This window comes from Melozone crissalis, unplaced genomic scaffold (genome assembly GCF_028551555.1).
Source record: "Melozone crissalis strain CALT ecotype California unplaced genomic scaffold, PUWL_Pcris_2 ptg000026l_1, whole genome shotgun sequence".
Lineage (NCBI taxonomy): Eukaryota > Metazoa > Chordata > Aves > Passeriformes > Passerellidae > Melozone > Melozone crissalis.
In genome coordinates, this window is record NW_026535804.1 from 9,487,915 (window position 1) to 9,512,934 (window position 25,020).

At 44.7% G+C, this 25,020-nt stretch overlaps 1 protein-coding gene across 3 annotated transcripts in view; it reads left to right on the forward strand.

The window, feature by feature from the left end:
- RAB11FIP4 (RAB11 family interacting protein 4) overlaps positions 1–14,714 on the forward strand; it is a 110,223-nt gene extending 95,509 nt beyond the window's left edge. For 2 of the 3 annotated variants that reach the window (XM_054278852.1, XM_054278854.1), the window contains 12 exons: positions 1,296–1,519; positions 4,737–4,928; positions 6,446–6,580; positions 7,997–8,032; positions 8,927–9,026; positions 9,431–9,534; positions 10,017–10,157; positions 10,699–10,780; positions 11,040–11,177; positions 11,629–11,787; positions 12,118–12,261; positions 14,080–14,714. In XM_054278852.1, coding sequence (XP_054134827.1) covers positions 1,296–1,519; positions 4,737–4,928; positions 6,446–6,580; positions 7,997–8,032; positions 8,927–9,026; positions 9,431–9,534; positions 10,017–10,157; positions 10,699–10,780; positions 11,040–11,177; positions 11,629–11,787; positions 12,118–12,261; positions 14,080–14,196 — 1,572 coding nt within the window. In that variant the 3' untranslated portion in view covers positions 14,197–14,714. The remainder of the gene's footprint in view (positions 1–1,295; positions 1,520–4,736; positions 4,929–6,445; positions 6,581–7,996; positions 8,033–8,926; positions 9,027–9,430; positions 9,535–10,016; positions 10,158–10,698; positions 10,781–11,039; positions 11,178–11,628; positions 11,788–12,117; positions 12,262–14,079) is intronic. The other variant, XM_054278853.1, reaches the window with a different exon arrangement.
- Positions 14,715–25,020: the final 10,306 nt, after the last annotated feature.

Sequence of the window (25,020 nt, forward strand, 5' to 3'; positions counted from 1 at the left end):
ATCTAAATTGGTATTTCAGGAAAAAGGTGGACGGTGAGACCTGCATTTCTAACAGTTTCTGCAAATCTTGAAAAGCTGCAGCTGCTGCCTGACTCTTTTCCTATTGAAGTAGAAAAGACAATTGGTGTCATCAGCACAGAGCATCACTGTTCTGCAAAAGTGGATTTGAGCCTCCTTGGCTGCAGCAGAAGAGTGTCCAGAGGCTGAGGGGGTGGGCTTGGAGCTGAGTGGTGCCACTGGGCCAGTGTCAAACGTGCTCACCAGCAGGGCAGGGGTGCTGGTGGTGGTTCCAGTGCCTTGGGATTCCTGGGTGGGAGGAGAGTTGTGCCTAAACACGAGGTACATCCATGAATGAAATGCTCCATTCCTTGTGCCAATGAACTCAGCTCTAAAAGCTTCCCTTGCTAGCAGTAGCTCAATGGTCAGGCTGCCTGTGGAGCTTCCAGAGGAGCTTTGGAGTAGAGCTCTGAGTCAGGACTTGCTCTGCAGCTCTGAGTTATTTGTGTCAAAGCTGCATTGTGTGGCTGCTTATCAAAGGATAGAGTAAAATCTTAGCCTTTATTTTTTCAATTAAGAATTTTTATTTGTGCCTCAGGGACAAGCAATAGAACCCAGCTTGTCTCGGCTATTCTTAGTATTTGTGGGGCAGGAAGGGGAGGGAGAGGGCAAGGAGCTGCAGTAATGAGAATGATGTCTTATTTTAGTTGATGCTTAATCAAGACATGTGGCTCCAGGAAGCAGGATGAGATGATTTTGCCTTCTTTTTCCTGCTCTCATATATTTTGATTATCACCAGACTTACCGTAAACAATTTAATGCCTGCCAATTCTTTTTTCATCTTACAAATTTTTGTCCATCCTCAAAGACAGGGTAAACTGTTGGGCTTATCTGATTTGCTTTTGTTTAATCTGTTATATTAACTCTTGGTGACTAATATATTACCATCTCTCAAAGGATGCCTAACTTTGTTATAAAACTTTGAGGATATTTATTACTTCAAGTACATTTTATTACATATTATTTAATGTAGTGAATTAGGGTAAAATTGACTGGGTGTTGTGTCCTTCTCTCCTGTGAAATCAGAGGCAGTATATGAGCCCCTCTGGAAGGTACAGGCTACTTTATTGGCTTGCAGGAGCTGGCTTTGTAAAGCAGGTCAGCTTTTTGTGTCATGGCTTTTATTCAGTGTCGCTCTTGCCTACCAGGGCATCAGAGAGTGCCTTGTTGCTTCTCCTGTGTCTGCTGCACTGCCTTCAGGGTTGATCTGCACTGACTCCCCATTTTCCTTGTGCCAGGGCACTGAAATCCAGGACTGTGCCTACCTGGACAGCGAGAGCACGTCCAGCGAGCCGGAGCTGTTTGCTGATGAGGAGGGGATGACCCTGGCGCAGCAGGAGGTGCACCATGAGTCTGACATGGACAGCGCCATCGAGAGCGCCCAGAGCTCCGAGGCCTCGGACGTGTGTCGCAGCGAGGACAAGGACAGCGTGCTCGGGGGCCTCTTCCTGCCCGGGGACAAGTGAGTGGTGCCAGGGAGCAAGGAGCCTTCGTGTGGCTAATCCCTCCTGGGGGAGGCCGAGGATGGCTGATGGATTTACAAACTTAACATCCGTTTACAACATAAGGGGGATGGAGGTCCAGGTCCTCTAAGTGGCTTAGTCTCAGTCCTGGCTCCTTCTGGCACGTTCTGTTAGCGCTCACAGGACTTGCATGTTGTGTGTTGAAGTGAAAGCATTGGGTCTCTCCAGAACAGATCACTGCAATAACATCCCCCAAAACATAGATTCTTCTCTGCTGCCATAAGCTTTATATGCTGGAGTTAAAACAATACTTCTTCCTGCAAAGCAGTTCAGTATGGGGAATACTGCTGCAGTCTTTTGTACATCTAGTTATGTGCCTGGTGTTGTGGGCTCTGCTGATTTGCTTTGCAATTTCGTGTAGCGAGTTAATTCTTTGTGTTTCTAATTTTCCATAACCTTTCTTGTGCAACAGTAAATTGTGTTTAACACGGGGTGTCCTGGCATGTGTGTGTGTAGCCATAGTTTGCTGTTAACACCAGTGTCTCTGTAACCCTAACTTGACTCTTCCCAGGTGTGCACCTGGGAGTGCTGGTTGAAGATGATTGTGGGGCTTTGAACTGAATTAATGCAGTCACTACCAGACAGAGCTCAGCTGGGCTTGCTTTGTAAGCCTCTGCCTTGTGTTCCCTATTTTTGGCCTGTCATCTTGATTTGTGCCTCTTGAGCTTTGTTCGTTGCTAAGGCAGCCTTTCTTCTCTCTCCTGGGCCTCCTCGGGTGCTCCCTGTGCTGCCTCATTGCTGCCCTCCTCCTGAATTTCTCAGCTAGCTGAGTTTTGGCCTTCTCCCATCTGCCCAAGCAACCTCAGAGACTTTATCAAGATAATTACAGTTTCCATCAGCTCTTTATCAAGCTTGTCTCCTCTGCTTGCCATTCCCAGTTCTCCAAAGCCCCATCCTTGTGGTGACTGGCTTTTTCCCATGCTGTGTTTGAAATGTTTTTCTTCCCAGCTGTGCCAGTCAGGCTCTTGTGAAGGGGGTGGGCCAGGCATTGTGCCTCCTGTACCCTCCTTCTAGGCCAGGCAGGAGCTACCAAGAGCTGTTGTGCTCTGATAGACCTTGATTTATCCTCTGAGACCTCCTCAGCTTTGGTAAATCTGTTGGGGAGAAAAAAGCATGAGAAGCTTCATGCTTTTGTGTTAAAAGAGGCAATAGAGCTATTTACTTTGGGCAACAGAGAGATTTACTTTGCTGCTTGCTGAAGGAGCAGGTGGGTTGTTATCAGGTGTATCAGGCCTCTGAAATCTTGCTCTGAAGAGCAGGAGATTACCTTTGAAAACAAACCAAAAAAGCACAAAACACTTGAAAGTTCCCTTCAGAAAGTGTTAGAATGAGGAAAATCTGTCACTTTTAGCCAGCTCCTTTGCAAATGACTCTGTGATTCCTAGGCCTCTGATCTCGGTGGAAGTGTTACAAGGAGCTTCTTCCCAAACTCACTTGGTGTAACAGCAGTTGAGATGCAAGCAGCAGTAGGATTGTAGGATCTCCCAAAAACTTACCAATACACAGTATGTTTGTGGCACACTTTATGAATACATGTTAGTGTGATATGTTGAGCTTCTCACTAATCCCTCAGCCAAGGAGCCTTGTTAGATAAGTTCCATCTATTTCTTGTATGAGTATTCCTGTCTTTATCCTTCAGTAGTGGGCCTGGCTTCACTTGCCCTAATTTCTGTTAATGTGAGTTAGATAAATGAGTTGCAGGTTATAAATGGATCTCATCAAAACAGGAGAAACAAAAGAGCGTACATCTGAAATGTTGGCAGGCTTTCTCTTCTACTAATTGCTTTTGGAGGGAAGGGATATGCAAATGGTGCTTGCAGCATCCACCAAGGAACACTGGTGCATCTCTTGTTTACAGCTCACAAGTGGAGTATTACAGGAAGAGGACTCTCCCTGTAGAGAGACTGAGAGGCTCAAGGTAGACTCAGAAGAAATTTTGGAGGAAATATTGCTGAGCTGCTGGAGAATAATGTCAGCTGGGAATTGCTGTCCCATGGCTCAGCTGGTGGAGCTGGAGATACAAGCACTGTGCACTGAAGCAGAGGGAGAGGAAATCTTAACCTGATCTGCATAAAGTGCCAACAAATTCCATTGGTACTTGGTCTGTACTGCAGAGGCCTTGGATTCTGCTGGAGAGGGAACAGCTGGGCAGTGCCAGGGCCTCACAATTGAAGCATCTATTTCAGGTCTTCCAGATGTATTTTCTGTAGGGAGAAGTTTGTTTTTAAGAACTTTTTTGTGAATTTACTGCCTTGTCTGTTTGACTGCCTCACCAAGGTGGGAGCTGAGTGAACCTGTGTAAAACACCTGCACTCTGCAGGTGCACTGCACAGGGCAGTCTGGAGTCTGGGCAGGTGAACCCTGTGCACCCTCTGCAGCCACCTTGCTCTGTTTTATTAGCTTTGATGTGCTCAAAACTGCTCTGCCAGCTGCTTTCCTGTGGTGCCTGACTCTGCTGATCTGTTTACCTCTGTGCTCTCTTTCTCTGAAGTCACAGGGTCCTGCACTCCCTACCCATTTAACATAATTTTAGCTACTTTTCTGGTAGTTAGACAGCCTTTTCTTGTGGTCCATATATCTCTGCAAGACAGAATTTGTCCTGATGGAAGGAGGGGAGGAACCCAACCTCCATTAATCACATCAGGAGCTTTAGTGACTCTGGTAAGGGGTGAGCACAGGTTTCTTTCTGACCACACAGAGGAGAGTGGCTGGATTTCCTGGGGTGTGGGAGAGGGTGTGTCTGGATTACTGGGAAACTCTCTGTGGAATAGAGTGACAGCCTCTGTTTTATACATGTTCCTCTCACTATCCCATGCATTTCAGAGCTGTCTGCATGGTTCCTGCATTCAGAGCAGAAATCCCCATGTGGTCTTCACATGGAAATGGTGGCTGAGGATCATCAAAGTGTGCTCTTTAAAGCAAAATGGTTTGTGTTGATCCAAACTTGTCACACAGGGACCTTGTTCATAGATTCTCATGCTCTTGTCTCTCAAGGCACTCTGTCAGCTGCACATCAGGTACATTGAGCACTTCAGGGCTTTAGCACAAAGGTGGGTTACAGCCTCAAAGAGGGGACAGCCTGTGAAGGTGGAGGTTCCATGTGAGGTGAGGTGCTATCAAAGTCGGCCTTCGAGATGTTTTGACCTCTTGTTTCAGGTCAAGTCCTCACAACCCTTCTGCAGCATCTGACCTCTCCACTTATTCCACCGCCTCCCTGATCAGTAATGAAGAGCAGTTTGAAGACTATGGGGAAGGAGATGATGTGGATTTTACTCCCAGTAGCCCATGTCCTGATGATGAGACCAGAACCAACGCCTACTCTGACCTTGGCTCATCTGTCTCTTCCAGGTTGCTCCTTATTCATTAAAAAACAATTTTTCATTTTTATTCTTCTCTGACCATAGCAGAGTTTACACTGGTTAGGTAGACTCACCTTAAAAGCAGAATATTATGAGTTCATTTCCTGCCTTTTAATTGACAGACTGCATGTAATAATAAAAGCTATAGCAAATATGTTGTTTCTGATAACCTCTGTTGGGTTCTGTTGAAATAACTGGGCTATTTTGCTTGCTGAGATTTCTTTCTATTGCAGACAACAATTCCACAGTTCAGGGCTAGTACTGGAAGGGATTTGTTGCAAAGGAAACCAACTTCACATTATGTACCCACCCTGGTATAGTGAGGACTTACAAGAGAGCTCTTTCTGTTTAGCATTCTGATACTACAAATCCTTAGCACTAATCTGTGAGGGGAACTGCTGCAATATGTTCAGGGGGTTATTTGAAACAAGCATCCTACTGACTTGGAATGTCTTGGGAAACATAAGCAAGGAGCTGCTGTCTGTTAGGAGCTACAAATCCACAGCAGTGCCCTTGCCTCCTGCATGTATCCTCGGTCTCTGCAGCTCTTACCTCTTGTGGCCAAGGCAGGTCCAGACTGTACAGTCCTTCCCCCAGGCAAGGAATGGGTGAGCAGGGTTGGGAAGAGCTGAGCAGGAAGATTCTCTAGGATTTGTCTGCTTGGATCAATAGCACACAGAGGTCTTGTCTTCATTGCTGACACAGGACAAGCTCACTGCATGCTTCTGTTCTGCATGCAGCCCCCCCGTGCTCCCTGTGTTTGCAGCATTTCTGCAATCCTGCCTGGCCACGTCTCTCATGCATGCAGAGCCAGACCCCTCCCCACTGCCCCTTCATGGTGATGGCTCGTGTCTTCCATCCCCTCTTTCCTCAGGTTTATGCAGCACTTTCCATTCTCATTCCTAGGGCTCAGTGCACATCATGCCATGATTGCTGTCTTTTATTTGAGTTTATTTTCTCTTTATCATGCCAAGAGGTACTGTTATCTCCTCTATCGACCTGGGTCCACTTCTCCCTTCCTCCTCATTCCAGGGTTCCTGTCATCCTACCATCTGAGGGGTTCATGTGACTTCCTACCAGACCACTCTCTTCTTCATATTCCTGCCTTTCTCTTGGAGAGAAGTCTCTTCAGGTTGCATGCCAGGCTCTAGTGGGAAGATGGGCAAGATGATAGGGGGACATTGCTGAGGTTGAATATACTCATGTAGCTGCCTTTGCTATGTGCATCACAGTGGACCACATGTACCTTTTGCTGTTCTTTTGGTCACCCAAACTGATTCTTTCCACTGCCACCCAGAAATACCCACATCCTCTGGAAGGCCTCAGCCCAGACAGGTGGACTTGCCCTAAGAGTAGCACAGGCCATCATCAGCTCTGACATAGATGAGCTATGGTTAGAGATGGTTCTTCAAGTCCCTCATCTGTGATTCTGACACACAGTCACGAGGAAAACCTGTTGTGGGTTGCTTACTACAGCCAGTAACATCTCTCCTTTCCTGCAAACAGTGCTGGCCAAACCCCCCGAAAAATGAGGCATGTTTATAACAGCGAGTTACTGGATGTTTACTGCTCACAGTGCTGCAAAAAGATAAATCTCCTCAACGATTTGGAAGCCAGGCTGAAAAACTTGAAAGCAAACAGGTAAGCAGCCTATTGCACTGCTTTTGGCAATGCCCCCTTGACATGGGACTGGCTAATAGCAGGAGGAGAGGGAGAGCAAGCCTCTCCCTTCTGTATCCCATTCCTTCTTACACATGTGTTGTTCTTACAAAACAGTAAGAAATTTAGACTTGGATATGTAGCCCAAACCAAAATGCTGTTCTTCATCAGCTCTTAAATATTTTTTATGATTTAAGGTGCAGACATCATTGCTAAACTCAAATATTTTAACCAATGAGCTCTTTGATTGCAGAGTGAGAGTGATATTTCAAGGAATTTTTCCCAGGAAGTGGGATGTGCTGTGCTGCCTAGTGCAGATCTACAGTTAGCTCCTGCTTTATCCAGGTGGGAAGGAGGGATCTCCAGATCCTTGGCTAATGCACATAACCTTACATACACCTCTCCTAAAGCTACTGGTCAGCAGAGGTACTTGGCTTCTCTAGGATTTTTTAATGATGTCAACAATACTTGAAAAAATGATAAATCCTGTGGCAGAAGTTACTTTTGGAGTTCTTTGCAATTTCAGCCTTTTCCTTATGTTTCTCTCTCTGCCACTCGATCACTCCTAAGCTGTGCTGAGCACTTAAAAAGTGCTTCTAACAATCACCTAGAGTTTTTGAAGGGAATTGTTTGGTGGGATTTTAGCTCCCCCTAGAACTGGATGTGAGTCCTGCCTGTCAGTGTAATCCCTGGGACGCAGCGCTGCCCTGCTGCTCCTCCCTGTGCACTGCAGCGTGGAACCTGCCACGAACAATGTTCCTGCCCTGGCAAGGCTCTGCCAACATCCAGACCACGAGCAGCCAGGGCTTAGGGGATTTTCTGGGGGAGGCTGGATATGCCTGACCAAGATCTGTGTCTGTGCACACAGAGATGTGACATTCTCTTACCAAGACATGCAGCAGGATATTTTTGATCTGGTTCCAGTGCTGTCTGCAGCAAAGGGTCTTCATTTAGATAGCACCAGTCTCTGGCTGCACAAGGGAACTGTAACAATGGAAAGACTTCAGTTCCTGTGCTGAACTGGGAAGCATTATGGGGAAGGATAAACTAACGGTTCATAAAATCATCTAAAAACTGGAAATCCAGAATAAATGTCCATCACTAACTTGGCGTCCCTTTGTGGTGTTTCTAATGTTAGTTTTGCTCTGATTTACACTGACAAATCTCTGCTACATGTAACAGTATCTGCAAATTGACTTATTAATGATCACAGTAATTTGTGGCTTCACTCATCTTTGTGTTCTTAGTAATTGCAGCTTTTGATTCAGTTGTTAAAGAATATTGTTCACAGAATCATCTTTTGAGTAGGCTAAAAATGTCAATTATATTTCATTGTGCAATTGAAATTGAAGCAAATAACTGTTTAATTTCTATATCATTCTTTCTGTATCCATGTAGCCCTAACAGGAAAATATCAAGCACAGCTTTTGGAAGGTAAGAGTCTTCAAGTTTTGTATGAATATTTATGGAATCAGCCATAACAATTCCATAAGTGGGAGTGGAAGACAGAAGTAGGAATAATTTTAGAAAAATAAAAATGTACCAAAATAGGTTTTTAAGGGAAGGGGCCTGTGTTTGGGTATGAATGTTGCCCCTGTTCCTCTTGGAGCAGGCCCCTGAACTGGAAACAGCTCTGTTAAAAATATAGTTTTTGCTTCCTTGTCTGCCAAATGTATTCCTTTGTACTGCTATTTTATCAGTCCAGCTACTGCTTATTTAACCTTCATAATGTGAGCCTTGCTGCTGTTGCCAAAATGTGAAGGAAAGCAAGAGCACCCCTTTAAAAAGGACATACAGAATTGTCATCTTCCTTTGACTGAGTGAACCAGCCCTGGTCTGAGGAGGGCTGTAAGGTTCAAGGACATTTTAGATAATCTCCAGTGTTACATGTTCTGACACTATTCTGCAGTGGGAACTGCTTGATATTTCTTTTTTTTCTGGTTTTTTTTTTAAGTTCTTACAGTATGAAATTTTCTAGCTTAACTGTACCAACCAATGTGCAGTGGTGACCTTATTTTAAATTTGTAATAAGGCAAATACAATTCAGTGCATAGTATGAATAAGACTTAAGTATTTTTAAAACTATGTTAATGCTAGTGGCAGATCCTATCAAAAGCAACAAAGAACTCACTCCATAGAACTAATGTCATTGAATGTGCTCAGTGTGACTTCATTTAGCTACCAGTCTCTTGTAAGGCTTGGGCTTAAGCAGTTGTAATTGTAACTGAAATGATTGCACAGATTTTACCATGGATGTTCAAAGTCTGAAGCCAGACTCTTTGTCCTCCCTCCTCATCAAGCAAAGTAATGATCCTTCTGATCTTTCAGACAACTCTTCCACAACAGTAACTTCAGCAGCAGTAATGGCAGCACAGAAGACTTGTTCAGAGACAGTATAGACTCCTGTGATAATGATATCACTGAAAAGGTGAGAATCTGTGCCCTGTGAGTAATGTACCCAGCCAAATCCTGCTGGAGCCCAGCATCAGGGGATCAAGATCTTGCTCAGAATTACCCATGATCTGAAGTAGTTTATTTCAAAATGTCCTTGATGTTCCATTACTATTACAACTTTTCAGGCTTAATGCAAGAACTGAGCAAGCACAGCTCTAGGCATTGTGTTAGGACTTCTTTATGGTGTATTTGCAGTGATCACCCTCAAGGAACATGCAGGGTCTGGAGAACTCAGAATTGTGGGGCTTAATTTTGTTGCTGGCTTTGCAGAGAAATATGCCCCCTTTTAAAATGGTAGAGTAGCTAAATGCCAGTTAGAACAGTGAGGGAGTGTTTGAAGAGAGATTCAAACTCAGTCTGTTTTGCTTGTCCTTCCAGGTCACCTACCTAGAGAAGAAGGTGACAGAACTGGAGAACGATAGCCTGACAAATGGTGACCTGAAGAGCAAACTGAAACAAGAGAACACCCAGCTGGTTCACAGGTAACCATGCACAGAGCCAGGTCTCCTCACCACCTCAGCTGTGGGGAAGGAATATTTCTACCTCTAGAGTATGACCAAGTCTTCTTCCTTCATGCTGACAGATGAAATAAGGCTTCATCTGGAATAGGGGCTGCCTTGCTGAATTTTCAGCAAGAAGAGGCCTGCAGGCAAGTGTTCTTGACAGAGATGTTACTGACTTGTACAGAGAAAATGCTTCTGCTGTAAGAGAGGTTACCCCTGGTGGTTGGGGTTTTTTCCTTGCTTGTAGCAAGAACAGGAGGCTGGGTCTTAGTCCCAGCTTCATGAGACTGAAAAAATACTAGATGAACTGATTCTGTGTTTATTAGTAAATAGAGATACTGGGAGATGTTAAATGCCAAAATAGATGGTGAATTAGAATGAAACAAAGGAGTAGGCAGAAAAGAGAGAGGCAATGAATTTGCTTCTGAAGCTGTTACTGAAATGAGATCTGATTTCCTTAGAGTTCATGAGCTAGAGGAATTATTGAAAGACCAAGAAACATCAGCAGAACAGACTCTGGAAGAAGAGATAAAGAGACACAGAGAAGCTTACAGCAAGTATGAAAAAGAGAAAGGCACTGAAATTGAACTGCTAAATACAAGGTAACAAACATCTTGGTGCTGCCTTGAACAGGGAGAAAGGGCCTCTTTTCTTCGTTTTTACTTTGCTTGTAAATGTAGGCTGTTCACCAGCAACAGTGCACAGATGGTGGCAGGTTGGCAGCTCTGTAGAGTAGCTCTGCAGTCACATGTCTAATGCCCAAAAGCTTGGAGGATGCTTTACATTAATGCTTTAATCCTCGTGGCCCATGTAGACAGCTTAACTGGATCTTTGGCACACATTCAAGGAGGGAATTGTGACCAGTTCTAGCAAATGTTTGTGCCTGCGTTTTGTTTTTTTCCAACTTATGTTTTTTCAGCTACCTGTTGTTAGGAGCACAAGAACCTGAGGGTCAGGGTAGCATTTTGGGCCTTAGAACTGAACAAGCAAAAATGCATGTTAAAAAGTGCTATGGTTAGAAAGATTTTCCCTATTTGGTCTTTCTATCAAGTTCAAGTGAGATGGCTTTTTAGAGCACACTATTGTGCATGTCTGTGTTCTTGAAAAGAGGTATTTGCTGTAAGACTTTTTTTATTAACGCAGGGTTCAGCAACTGGAAGAAGAAAATGGTGATCTGAAAAGCACTGTCACACGGCTGAAATCCCAAACAGAGAGATTGGATGAGGTAACAAAACTCCTGAGTCCTTGAGCAACTTAACAGCAGTTTATGTAAGAGCCAACTCTTACAGTGCTTGGCCCAGCTTCTTAAATTTCCCTCCCATAAACCAGATTATTGATGGAATTGGAACATTGGTCACCTTTAGGGGCAGGAATGTCCTGAGACACAAGGCAGTTTATGGCCAGCTGTGTCTGTAGGTTCCTGTTGTGAAGCCGAGCTGTGTCCTGCTCTTGCCCCCTGTTCTGAAGTTCCCTGTTGGTTCCAGGAGAGGCAGCGCATGTCAGACAGGCTGGAGGACACGAGTCTGCGGCTGAAGGATGAGATGGATTTGTACAAGAGGATGATGGACAAGCTGAGGCAGAACAGGCTGGAATTCAACAAGGAGAGGGAAGCCACACAGGAGGTAAGTGTGAAGAGGGATGTCAGACCAGGCAGTCTCATATCACCTGCATGGAAGCCCTAGGGAGAGAGAATGGGCAGGATGAGCACTGAGAGCACCATATCCAGTGAAGCTATTGCTGGAGTGTGTTTCTGTGGGAAAGGTGCCCGCAGAGCAATGAATGCTGCAAGAATACTTAAGAAGTGCCAATCCCTGAGCCAAAGGGCTTACAGCTCTTGGAGAACTGTGTGCCCTAACATTTCCTTGTGTTTGCAAGGGAAATTATGCATGAAGCTTAGGAATCACAGCCAATGCCAGCTCTGGGGCCTTTAAGGGGGCCTGTGCTTGCAAAGGAAGAGGAAGAGGCTGTATTGTAGGACTGGCCTCAGCCAGGCTCAGGAGTGCTTTTGCTGGAGCACAGAGGGGGCTGTTTGCAGGGAGGGCTGCACAGACAGGGCCTGTTTGCTGCCCACAGCTCATCGAAGACCTGCGGAAGGAGCTGGAGCACCTGCAGCTGTACAAGCTGGAATGTGAACGTCCTGGACGTGGCAGAAGCTCTTCCTCCAGCCTGAGTGAATTCAATGCCAAAACCAGAGAGGTGGAAATGGAGCATGAAATAAAACGGCTGAAGCAGGTGAGCAGGGAAGGGCCTCTCAATCCACATCAAATGTACAGGAATGCCTTGAAAAATACAAGCCCAAACACTCTGCCTTCAGATTTTGTCCCCTCCTTTCTCACACAAGCACAAAGACCCTCGTTGCATCTGTGCAGGACTTCTTGCACTGGTGATGTAAATTATGCCCCAGGAAAACTCAGGCAGGGAGGCCTTGTCGCTGGAGGTAGGAGTTGCTGTCAGCTGCAGCCTCACTGTATGTCATCCAAGCTACCTGTGATGTTAAAATAATTTTTTAATGAAACCTTGTAAGAAGAACTTAAAAAACAATGTCTTTTCATCCTTAAATAGGAGAATCAGAAACTTCGTGACCAAAATGATGATCTGAATGGACAGATTCTAAGCCTCAGTCTTTATGAAGCTAAAAACCTCTTTGCAACACAAACCAAGGCCCAGTCACTGGCTGCTGAAATTGATTCTGCATCGAGAGATGAGGTAATGTGCTTTTCTAATCAGGTACTACATCCAAGAATAAGCAATTTTCAATGTAATTAACTGTCAAGGTTGAACTCTCTGAAGCTGACAAATGAACGACAGAAAATTCTGCTTTGCTAGGAGTTCAAGGGTGTTAGAAGATTGCCTTAAATCTAACACTGTTTTGGTATCCTTATATTATAATTCTCCCATTTTTCTCTCAAAAAAAATTGAATTATTAGGATCTCAATGAACTGTTTTGCAGTTCTAACATTTTGTATCTTGCAGAGTACTGTGAGAGCATGACATTAATTTCATACAAAAATGGCCATTGCTAGTTACTTTAATTTTTACTTTCTGTTCTAGATTTAGTTCATGTTACTTCACTAACAAGCTCTTACTTATATATTTGAGCTATATATTCCCTGTAGCAGAGCTGAATTCTTGGAGAAAGTAACTTCTGTGCAAATAATAACTTGGTAATGCTTTGAAAGATATTCTGGGGAACCCCTTTGTATGTGGGCTGAGTTCAGCTGGTGTAGCTTCCTCTGAGCTCCAGGACAGATTGTGAGATCAGGCCAGTGGATACATGAGAGCTCCCAGGGACAGGTTAGTGGTGAAGGAGATTAAAGGAATTGTTTGTCCTTGATGCTCTATCTCTTCCAGACAGAATTTCCCATTTCTTCATCAAGAAAAGTTGTGAGACAGAAAAGTCTTTTTTACCCAGTCTGCACTGGACTGACCTGTCAGCCTTAGCCCCTGGGCAGGCCCTTGAAGTGAAGGCCCTTGAATTATGTATTTGAGAACTTAATTTCTTGTTGAACCAGAGCACTGTGAAGAAAGACTGTTTGCTTGTAAAGCTCTAATTAGGTAAAAGCAAACTGGCTTTTGCTATTGTCAAGAAAAATTTGACTTTGTCCCTTTCAATCTCGTGGCTCTGGCTCATGTGAGGAGTATCTAGCACTCCCCCTTTAAAGGAAGAAAGGCCTGAAAGCAGTGGCCCAGACTCAGCAAAGCCTCACAGACCTGCACAAACTGTTCCCATTGTGCCATTTTCCTGTATGAGCAGAACAAAGGTGACAATCTGCAGATTCAGGGTGGGACTTCTGTGAAGTCTTATGAAAATGGACAGGCAAATAACATGAGCTTTAGGAGGCTCTGGGGCTCTGACATGCCTTGGCAGCTTTTTCAGTTTGGCATTAAACATTCAGAGATGAAAAGCAAAGCAGTCTTCATCTTTAGAGAGGTTGAGGGGCCTTTTACAGCCAAAAATCTGGTGAAACACATGTATGTAATACAGAACATTGAGTAGCAAGTGGATTGTTCTTGTGGAGTATGTAGTGGTTGTTTTGGGGATTTTTTTGAGAAGAACTATGCACATCTCTCAAAAAAATCCAGAGGAATTCCAGAGGAAGCACATATTTTTCCTGGTGCAAAACACTGAAATATTTGTTCAGTTCAGCAGCCTTTCATGCAAACACCTTTAGATTTCAGTAGTAATGAAAAAATTGAGTATCATGCAGCTCTTGCTCTGAGATGAAGCAGTTGATCCATGGTATGGATGCAGGATGGATTGTCATGTTAGATGGGGAACTTGTTTCAAATGACCTGCCAGAAGATCCCTGAGATGACTGTTCACCACTTCCTTTGATAGCAAAGATCTGTAGCATACAGAATTGTTTCTAGTACAGATACAGGGCGGAGCTGGAGTTAGAAAACCTGTCACAAAAGGAACTGGTGATCTTGAGCAGGCACTGGTCTCTCACCTGTCTCAATTTCAGGCTGTTACATAAACTACTGAGAATATTTCAGGAGTAACTTGGAAATGTTGTGTTTTAGCTCATGGAAGCCCTCAAAGAACAGGAGGAGATAAATTACAGATTGCGACAGTATATGGACAAGATAATTTTGGCAATCCTGGACCACAATCCATCTATCTTGGAAATAAAGAATTGAAGAGAATATGAGAAGGAAAAGCAGCAACTGCCTGATATTTCTGCACATGCCACTGGATCTCAGCAGCACTCTGATACTGTAAATGAACCTATAAATGATATAATACACACTAGGTGTGAGTGTGGGTGCGCGGGTGTGTTTCTATGATGTTTGGTACACTGTTATTTGTCATTGAATTGGCTTGGTTAGACTTTTTCCATGCACTTTCAATACCTGTGATGAGATGGATACTGTATATTAATGTAATAACAATATAACTGGATCATGTTGTTTTAGATACTGGACAAAATGACTCTACCTCTAGTTGTAAAGGTAAAAATAGACAATGGAAACATATGGATGTGGCCCTAACTTTAGGAGCAAGAATTTTTTTCTTTGTTCTTCCAGGAATTTGGGTACCACAAACCAATTGACATACCCAGGTTCAGTTCCTGACTGGTGCTGACTGTAGTTTCCTATTTGATTTAGTTTTAGTACTTAAACCACACATCAGATTAAAAAAAATGAAAACAAAAAAACCGCCAAAACACAACAAAAACCCACAAAATTTGGGTACACAAAGTAAATGGGAAGGAAAGGAAGATACTGCAGAATTTTTGCTATTTATGAAAAATCACCATCCATTTGTTTGCCACTGTCAGCACAAAGTGTTTTTCATGTAAGATCACTTTGGAGCCTGCTTTCAGATGCTCTGAGCCTGCTCTCTAGTGTGTGTGCATGTGTGTTTTTTACGTCAGGGTCCCTGTAGCATTGAGGCAAAGAGATTTCAAATCTGTTCCCCTATTTTCGGGGGTATATTATGGGCCATTAAAATGAATTCTGCCCCTTCCCCTCACCCTGATTTTAAAGATTTCACTGAAGGAACACATTCCAGTTCTTACCAAAAAAAAAAAAAAAAGAAACAGAACAACAAAATATTTGCATGAAATATCTCACCTTAGGGGGAGGAGGAGGACCAGCCCTGCACATGATGTGCTGAGTTGCTTTCCCACCCCAGACAGCTGCACTCCTCTGGGAATGGCATTTTCTGGGCAGGCTGTGCAGAGAGCGGCTGGTTCCTGGCACAGCAGTGGAGGACAGTCTGGGGCAGAGTGGCTTCTGCCTATAGGACAGGCAAAAGGAAAAGAGCTTCATCTTGCAGGAGCTGCCAGTCCAGACTGAGCTCACACGTGCATATCTGAGTAGGGAGCACATCCCAGTTTAGATGAGCAGTTGTGCAGGTGCTGAACTTTAGGTGTGTGCTGCATCTGCTCATGGACGTCAGTGGGACAGAACATTAAGCTTTAAAGTTGAGTGTTTGCTTAAATGCTGCCTTAAATAGGGATGACTTCAACATGTGCCTGTGTTCTCTAGAGCTGGATCTATACTGTAGGGCTATGACATTTTTAATTAATAATGTAGCTTATATAAGGAGCTTATGGAATTGTTTGGGTAGTTGAATGCTAAAAACAAATTTTATTCCATGCACTTTTTTTTTAAAGTAAAAGTTTCACACTTTTGATTCACACCAACTGGCACAGAAAAATCAGCCAGAGTATTTGGCTTTCCCCAGTGCACAGAGATGTTTCCTCTATTAAATACACTCCCCAGGAGAATGTTACAGTAGCAATGACTGTGCTTTTCTGTGTATTTCTTGCTGTTGGCAGTGTCTTGCCCCTAGTATTCTCTTGATGTATCTTGGTGTGTATATGTGATGCATTTTTCCTGAATTTGAATACATAAAACTGTATTCAGTTAGGAATGTAAATATATATAATTTTTTTCTGCAATCTCTGTGCTCTTGCCTTCAGTGATGTGTTACTGGAGTGATGGGGAGCAGAGGACGTGCTGAAATCAGGCTTTCTTGAAGGCAAGAAAATAAAAACAGTTTGTTTCTATGTATCTGCATAGGCAGGTGTAAAGTAATGGAAAGAGAGGAGCCAGAGGAATGACTGAGACACAACACCCCAGTGCACACAGGTCTGCAGTGCTCTGGGAGAAATGGAACAGTCTGCTTCAGTCTGTCATGTCACAGGGCTGGGTTCCTGAGGCTCTGGGGTAATCTGGAGGAAAGGATTTAAAGACCACTCCTTTGCCACCTGGGAATGGTGTAAGATGTAACACTGCAGCAGCTTCTGTTTGTTTAGAAGTAGGTGGAACCCCATGGAAACCCCACAGATCCACCTTTCCCACCTGCTGCTTCTTCTGGATGTGGTGCCCAGAAGGTGGGAGAGAAGCAGTTCAGCCAGCTCGGTCCTTTCTGCCTGCAGAACTCCTCACCTGCACTTTGGTGATGGCATTTCCCTCTGCCTGGTGCTGTTTGTGGGTAGTGCCAGAGACTTCACTCTTTGTAGGCCACAGAGAACTCTTGCACAGTGTCAGGGGGCTGTTGCAAACCTGCTGTGAGCAGCAGGGCTGGGTGACCCAGCAGCCCTGCTTCTGGAGCTGTGTTGCACTGCTGTGCTGCTCTCATGCAGAGCATTTCAGTTAGAGTGAAGCTCTTGCAGCTTAGGCTGGTGACTGAATGTTTCCCCCTAATTATTTTTAGGTAATCTGGACTCGGCTTCAAAATTTCAGTGATCTAAAGCCCAGTCCCATTAGGGTGGAAGTGTTGAGGACTGTTGCACTGAAAGCAAAGCCTGTGGACTTGAACAGAAGACATTATTATAGTGAGAGCCAAGTTTTTGTGCAGATAATTATATGTAGGAGGTGAACAGTCACTAGTAGTGACATGTAGTCACCAAATCTGGCTGATATCCCAAAAGGAACGCTCTAGCCAAGGGTACTCAGCAGTGGAAATTTCTTAAATCTTGCAGGACTTCTTGTTCAGCTCTGTACCCAGATGTGTAAGTATTTAGAAACTCTTCCTTGCTCCAGTGTTTGCATTTGAAGAGATGTCTTACCACCATGTTGGTGGTGTTTGTAGCTGTGTTTTATTGTGTAAAGGAGGTATCCTTCTGCTCCTGTGGGGCCCTTGGTGTGGTACTGCCATCTGTTACTGTGGAAATCAAATCCAGATACTTACTATGTTTGACAAATAATGTGAGTTGGAGGTGGGAGAGGCATTTCACTGGCAGATATATTTTCCTCTATGGTATCCACCTCTAAAAATACTAATTACTAAAAATACTAATTAGCAACTGCATTCTTAGACTGAGTAACTACAGATATTAGAGCAACTCATCTTGCAGCTCAAGCCCTGGAGAACCCTTTTATCCCAGAAAAGAAGTCATTGTGTTTTATGACAGGCAGGTAATTTGGTAATAAAGGATCACTTGGTGTCTCACTGGGGCAGGGAGGGGAGTGATCTGATAGCAGTGTTGCAGAGAGTGCATATTCTGATCAAGTGGCAGACAGACACTGGCAGAACAGACGGGAGATGTTGCAAATGGGGAGACACTAACTCTGCTGTCTGTTCTCTGATAAATTTCTTACTACTTTGCTGTGGACATCCTTTGTATTCTCAGGCTGGCCAGGAAAGTACAGCCTGCCTCTGTCAGTGTTACTGTTGGTGGAACAAGGGCCCCCCTTCCCTGGGTAAATCACTTCAGACACAGAAATGTGGTATCATGTCTCTAGCAATACACAGATGCAGTAAACACTCCTGTGTCAAACCCATGGTTCTCTTTAACCCTTGGGGGTGCAAACACAATCCCAGGTACTCTACCTTGACCTTAGATTCTGAAAAGCTAAATGATATTCTGGTCAAACCTGTTGCAAACCACTACAGGTATTTCTGGACAGTGGAAAATAAGACTGGCTTTTGGCTAGAAGCTGCCCTTGGTCAAGCTAATCCCACACAAGGTACTGCAGAAAAATTGCCTCTTTCAAAACTTGCTCTCAAGGAGTACCAGAAATGCAGTCTCTCAAGATTTTTCTGGTATTGGCTGCTTCCCTCCAGACTTCAGTCTTCAGCTGCTGCCTAGTTCTGATTTCAGAATGATGCTGATTCAAAACTGCTTTGACATCAAAAGAAGATTTTTCAGCTTTTTGAATAGCTTCTATTTAAGACTGAAGCTGTAAAGAATTTTTATTGAAGTGCAACATTGATGAATTGTAACTATCCCATCTATTTTTAAGGAATTTTAAATATGCAAATATGTAGGAAGTTTCAAAGAAACCCAGCATCCAGAGAACTTTTGTTGCCAACTTTCCTTTCACGGTCTTTGGGAAAAATTCAGATATTTCTCAGCCAGCTCTGTAGGGAGTTGAACACAGCATTATTAATTCTCAAAGATGTGTATCAACAAATATTTTCCTGTCTGAGTGCAGCAATGCTCCATTTACTGTGGTGGAACTGCCTTGCTCTCCAGAGAGGATCTAGGGCAGTATTTAGGCTCCCTAATCTGGTTTGTAAATGAGGGCTTGGAAGCTGATATATAAACACACATTGTGGGCTGCTACACGAGGCACTGCTCACTGGTCTGTGCATCACAGTGCCCGTGACATGTGACGAGTCTAAGAACTAGAATTTACAAATAAAAGAATGCTTTTTTTACATTCTTTAATGGCAGTGAATATGCAGTGGTTTTCTCTTAAAACAAATACTGTATGGTGTGGTCTGAGGGATTTTTTTCCAAGGAAGGAAGGAAGTAGCAGCTGATCAAACACTTGCCAAATCAGTGGCTTGGCTTATACTGATTTAAGTGAAAACTTGACTCAGACTTTAACTGAGCAGCTCCTGGTGTAAGCAGCAATGCTTATATTCTTGTCAAGTCATTTGTTACTCAAGAAACATTGTCAAGAAGTCACAACTGGTTGGTTTTAAAGGACGTAGCACCACAGTTCTGACATTTTGTTCCTTTGCATCTCAGTATTTTTGAATTCATTCAAAACATCAATCCTAGGAGCAGTTTGCTGTTAAATCATGCATGGGTTTCTAGTCAATGAGACTGTGCATGTAGCTTTAGAGTTTGATGAAGGTTGCAGTCAGTGCTGGGTTTGAATCCTGTCATTCTGCATAATGCACTGGGAGTTGGTCTGATGTGCAAGAGAGTTGTTTCTTTCTGGGACTCTTCCTCAGCGTTCTGTTGAATTTACATTCTTGGTCTTGTCCCCAGCCACCATCAGGTGTCTGTGAGCAGATGGGAGAGAGCAATTCAATATTCTTGGCTTTAGTGTGACTTAAGCTACCAAGGCAAGAATTTCAGTCCTGTTTTGATACCAGAGCAGTCCTGTCCTTGCCTTTTTTTGTGGTTGTGAAAACTGGTTGTGTCCCATGTATATGACAAAACTGTAGCCGGTTCTCATGGTATACAGGCAGGTGGGGTGAGTAAAGCTGAAGGTGATCCAGGTGAGGGATCCCTGGGATGTGCCAGGTTCTGTGCAGGTGTCCCACTGCACACTCTGGAGGCTCAGGCCTGCAGCTCAGCGTGGCCACCACATCACAGAGTGACAGCAGCAGCCCCTGAGGATCTCAGGCAGAATCTGCAGCAGGGCCACGCTACCCGAGTTTGCCACAGTGTGGAGCCAGCTGCCAGGGCTCTGCTGCTCTCTGCTCCTGGCCCTCAGCCTGCTGGCTTCAGTCTGCAGCTTCTGTTCAACTGCAAAGTAGTACTGATAGAGAGATTTGGTTTTACTTGACTTTAAACCTAATGAAAGCATTAACAAACTTGGCCTTCTGCAGTGTAATTTGGACACCTAGCCCTGGAATGGAGGTGCTGTGAGTGACACCTGAGCTGTCAGCTTTGCTGTCACTGCTCTGGGCACAGTGACACCCTGCACACCCCTCAGAGCTGCTGTGCCCCAGTGAGGGGTGGCAGGTGACTGTTCTGGGGGACACATCTGTGCAGGGGTCAGGGGGCTGCAGGCACTCCTCCTCCCAGTGATGAACTCACACTCCCCAGCATCAGCCCTGATTGATTTACCACCTTATCCATAGCTAAATTACTCTGGCTTTGGAGAAAGGACAACAGAAGGAGAACCAAGAATTTAGTATCCTGTGAACACTTCAGTACACTACAGGGCAGTAAATGTTGCACTGATATATATTTAAATGCTGAGACATTTTCAGAATTACTGTAAAATCAGTTGTGAGAGCCATTTGTTTTTCTCTGTTGCACAGACTAGTCACTTTTTTTGCATGGTTACATATTTTAGTACTTGTGCCTTTTACTTCTCTGTTGTGAGGATACATTTTATTTTCACATTTTATCATCTGGTTTTGGACACTTTTTATATACACTTCTTTAATCATCTGGTTTCTTGTAATGTACATGTGTATATATAAAATAGATCAGATTTGTATTCATGTGCCTCTGAGATGTAAAAAATATTCATTTTGTACAGGTTTTTTTAGAAGCACTAGGTCATGGTCTAAAATACGTAGCAAATGAAATTTAACATAATTAGCAGTTCTTTGTCTTCTTTTAGGAATGTTGTGTCAGATGGTTGGTCTCTTGTAAGGCAATGTCACACACACTCTGCAGATTTATTGTTTTAGTATTGTTTTGAGACCAATTCTATCCACTTGTTGGCTTAAGTTAATTCAAAATAATAAAACACTTAATTAAATGTTACAGTCCTGACTTGGTGATTATAGTTTTTATTTCCATTGAAGCAAATTTGCTTCCTTTTATACTTGAAATGGGCACCAGACCAAAACCTCATTTGAACACATTGCCCATTTCAGGTTAACTTCCATTCTGGGATTATTTTTGTGGGATCAGGCAAGTGATTTACTTTGACCATTGAAATGGAAAAAGAAGTAGCATTACCAATTGATAGACTCTCCATCTTAGAGTGCCTAAAATCTTTTTGTTTCCTTGTCTTCCCTGCCTGGCTTCTGTGGCAGCGTTTCCTAAGGACAGACCCTGGGTCTGCATTCCTCTTGCAGATGTGAGAGATTGGGTGTCTTGCTCTTCACATTTTGGCAGATGCTGAACAAACTCCTTCCCTTGGGGTTTGTAGCACAGCACTCTCCCACAGCATTTGGGAAGCTGTGTAGATGCATTATGAGCCTGGACATCTGTAACTGGCAGCGAGGGCCCTGGTCCTAGAAGTGTCCTTCCCTCCCTCCAACCTCTTCTCGAGCTGGTGGTTTCGTTTCTGGAGTGTTGACCCTGCTCGTCTGATGAGATCCTCAAATTGTTCCCTCTCTCACACCTTGTTGTTTATCAGTACCGCACTCACCAGCCCCCAGACAGTGAGACAATAAACTGTGGTAAGTCTCGAGGAAAAAATCATCAATATCCCCTAAATCTTTCAAAAAAACAAGGTTTTATCTATGAAAGAATATGTTCCATTCTCACAGAGCAGAATTTTTTTTACTGAATTTGACACCCATTTCATAGAAAAAAAGCTGCCTTAGAAGCAAGGAGGTGGTTTTATTTTTTATTTCAAAGGCTGCTTGGTATGAAAATGAGCAAAGTTCACTTGCTCCATTGTTACTGAAAAAAAGCAGCCAGTTAAAGTGGCAAATTACTATTTTTAATCTCATTCTGTAATTTATAATATCAGTGAAGTGATGTCAGTACTGTTGCAATGTGCCATTACACTATTTTCTCTGTATTTTCTTGAAATACGTTTTGGGGACAATAAAGGTGTCCTGGCTGATGTGGATCCTTCAGGTAGCTGTAATGTACAATCAGAAATGTAAATAAATTATTTTTCCCTGCATGACTAAAGCATTGTCTGTGGTGGGTGACTGATTCAATGTCCCTCCTTACCTTCCTCACTGGTCCACCTTTATGTCTGTCCTTCATTTAAAGAAGGACTGCCCTGTTCTGTTCTCACCTGCCCAAGCACCAGCTTCATTCACTTTGCATAAGTTACACAGATGGCACCAGGGAAGATGTTTGCTAAGTACATGCCTTACCTGACATCCACAGTTGTATTAAATTTCCAAGCCCAAGCTTCACAGGACCAGCCCATTAATGTCTCCACCAACAGTCCTGCCCTTGTCTATTGATGGAACTCCAGCTGGGAGCTGTTTGCAGCTTTTTGGCTCCAGCTTTTTAATGTAACTTAAGTACAATTACTGACCCACGTAGCAAATGAGCACATGCTGTGGCTCCTTCCCTGAGGAGCAGCGAGCTGTTTGTGGGGAGGGCACAGCCTGGAGCTGTGTCCTGGGGGATCCGGGGCTGGGGCAGCGTGACCTGGCATGGCCAGCAGTGCCCACCCTAGGGCACGTGCTGACAGGACTTTCACACCTCAGCTGAAGGCAGCAGCTTCCCCGGAGAGTCCTGAGGGAAAGCTCTGCTATGGGCAGGAGAGTCCTGAGGGAAAGCTCTGCCATGGCCGGGAGAGTCCTGAGGGAAAGCTCTGCTATGGGCAGGAGAGTCCTGAGGGAAAGCTCTGCCATGGCTGGGAGAGTCCTGAGGGAAAGCTCTGCCATGGCCGGGAGAGTCCTGAGGGAAAGCTCTGCCATGGCTGGGAGAGTCCTGAGGGAAAGCTCTGCCTTGGGCGGCCCCTGGCGAGGCCGAGGCTCCTGGGAGTGCCATCCTGGCAGCAGCACCACAGGCTTTGTCCCTTTGTGAGGGACCAGGACAGTGCTGGGACACCTCTGGCCGTGACTGGGAGCCAGGACCTGTCCCAGGTGCCAGCTGTGCAGACCAGGGGGGACCCTCAGCCTGATGTGGGCTCAGGCCAGGACTCCCCACAGCCCGAGCTGGTGGAACAGGCTCTGCGTGAGGTGCGATGGTGGAGGACACACCCAGGGCCTGCTGGACCCACACTCTGAGGTAATTTTTTCTTTTAATCTCCAGTTTAAGCCACCAGACCTGCTGGCTTCTTCTCTGGGTTTTATTTGAACTGCTGGAGTCAAAAGAATGACAAGTGAGGAGCAGCTTAGGTTCCAGGCTGCTTTTTGCAAGATCTGTGTGCAGGGAGGGGAGTGCGCCATGGGCAGGCCCCTGTGGGAAGCCAGTCCTGAGCTGGTGTCAGTGGGCACATTGCCCAACAGAGGGTCCAGTGCTCTGGGAAAATGCTGCTGACAGAGGGGCAGACATTGCCAGCCCAGAGAAATGCTGGATGCTCCTTACTTGGGAAAAATTGAGTCTTTTTGTTATGTGCTGAGGACACTTCAGGGTGAGGTGTCCCCTCAAGCAGCCCAGTGCAGTTCCCTGCCCTGTCCCAGCTGTCCAGCAGCATCTCAGGTGAAACCACCAGGGTTGGCCTGGGAACGTCAGCAAAGCCCACCCTGACACAGCCACGGGGTGCAGGTGGGTCAGGGATATGTTTCCACAGGGGTTTCGTGGGCTTGAAGTTTGACTCCTGAGAAGCTGCTGCTCCAACCCCCAGCCTGCACCTCCAGTGTCACCTCGTGTCCTCGGGCTAACAAAATGTGACCACTTTGCACCTGTGTGAAAGATAGTGAAGGGAGCCAGGGAACCAAGCCTATGGCATGTTATTTAAAATACAAAGCAGAGTTTAGGGTGGTAAGATCTCTGCCTCCAGTTGGGCTTGGAGCAAGGCAGAAGAGGAAAGGGAATTTTGAAAAGACTTCACTAGTCAGTTCAAGCCTTGCAGGGCAAATTTGTTCCTTTCAAAAATATTTTGATGGTCTTCAAGTGATTATACTATACCAAACAGCTTTCATTTGACTGACAATAGTCTCTAAATGTGGTATATGTCTTTTAGAGTATCATCCCATGAGGCTGTGAGGTAGCTTTTCTCACAGTGGGCACAGATATTTGGGGAACGAGAGCAAAGACACTGTATGAATAATCCATGGAGCAATGTATCCATGTGTTAACTTCCCTGTTCCCAGATTCCTCCCAGCAATGAGATGTTGGATATTCAGATTTATAACAGGCTCAAAGAAAAACCACTTCACCAGAGAGATAGGGAGCAGCTTTGTTCCCAAATCTCAGCAGCTCATTCTAATGTGCTGTACTACTGACCTACTTGCACAGTAGTTACTTGCTGGTACATGAGAAAGACACAGTGGGAAAACAAATCACGTGTTACTCTGGGGGCAGGAATCATCCCCACCACATAGCACAAAGTCTGTAATAGTTTCTAGCAAGTTGTGCTGTTCTCACTGGGCTGGTGGGACACAGGACCCTTCGGTCATTTTACAATCAGGAATTAAAGCTCAGAACTCCTGGGAGGTGACTGTTGCTTTGCTCTGATCATCTGGGGGGAAAAGTGGGTTTGGAGGCAGACAGAAGCTAACTGGGGTGGTAGCAGAGTAGGAAAGGGATTGTAAGAGAATTGGGGAGTGATGAGGAGGACTCTTACACAGATGAAATACATCTCATGAGAGCATGAAGGGAGTACATCAGGCAGCTCCTGTAGTCTGGCAGCAGGCTCTGATCTGCTCAGGTTGTCTTGGCTGACATGTTTTCTTCAGCATAGCAGTCTCAAGGCCCTGACTTTGATGTTTTCCCTTGCTCTGTTCACTGTTCCTGATGGCCCATGTTTCAATGTTGTCCTGAATCTCCGATGGCAGCCTGGGATCTGGGGTGTGTCACTCCACCCTAAATCCCTTGTGTGACAAGTGCAGTGCAGGAGGGACTCTCGTGGCTTGCGTAACTCAGGGTGAAATTTGTCCTGAGAGCCAACTGCTTTTTGGATGCATATGACCAGTAAATTGAAGACTGTCCCAGATGTATAACTATAACTCTTTGGGTTATTGGTGATTTTTAAATGACTTTGCAATGATCATATGTCAGCATGTCCTCTGGCATGGTGCTTAAATCTGAATTTCCATCACACTGGGATCTTTGTGCCTTAGCAGACGAGGATGCAGTTTGTATTTTGGTGTGATGGTGTGCAACAGGGGCTATGGCTCAAGTACAAACCATTGCTGAAAAGACAGAGGAGTTGGGCTGTGGCACCAACAGAGGTAATGGAACTCAGCTGCTGAAAGGCTGTGCTTGTCCCTCCCTAGTGTCCTGG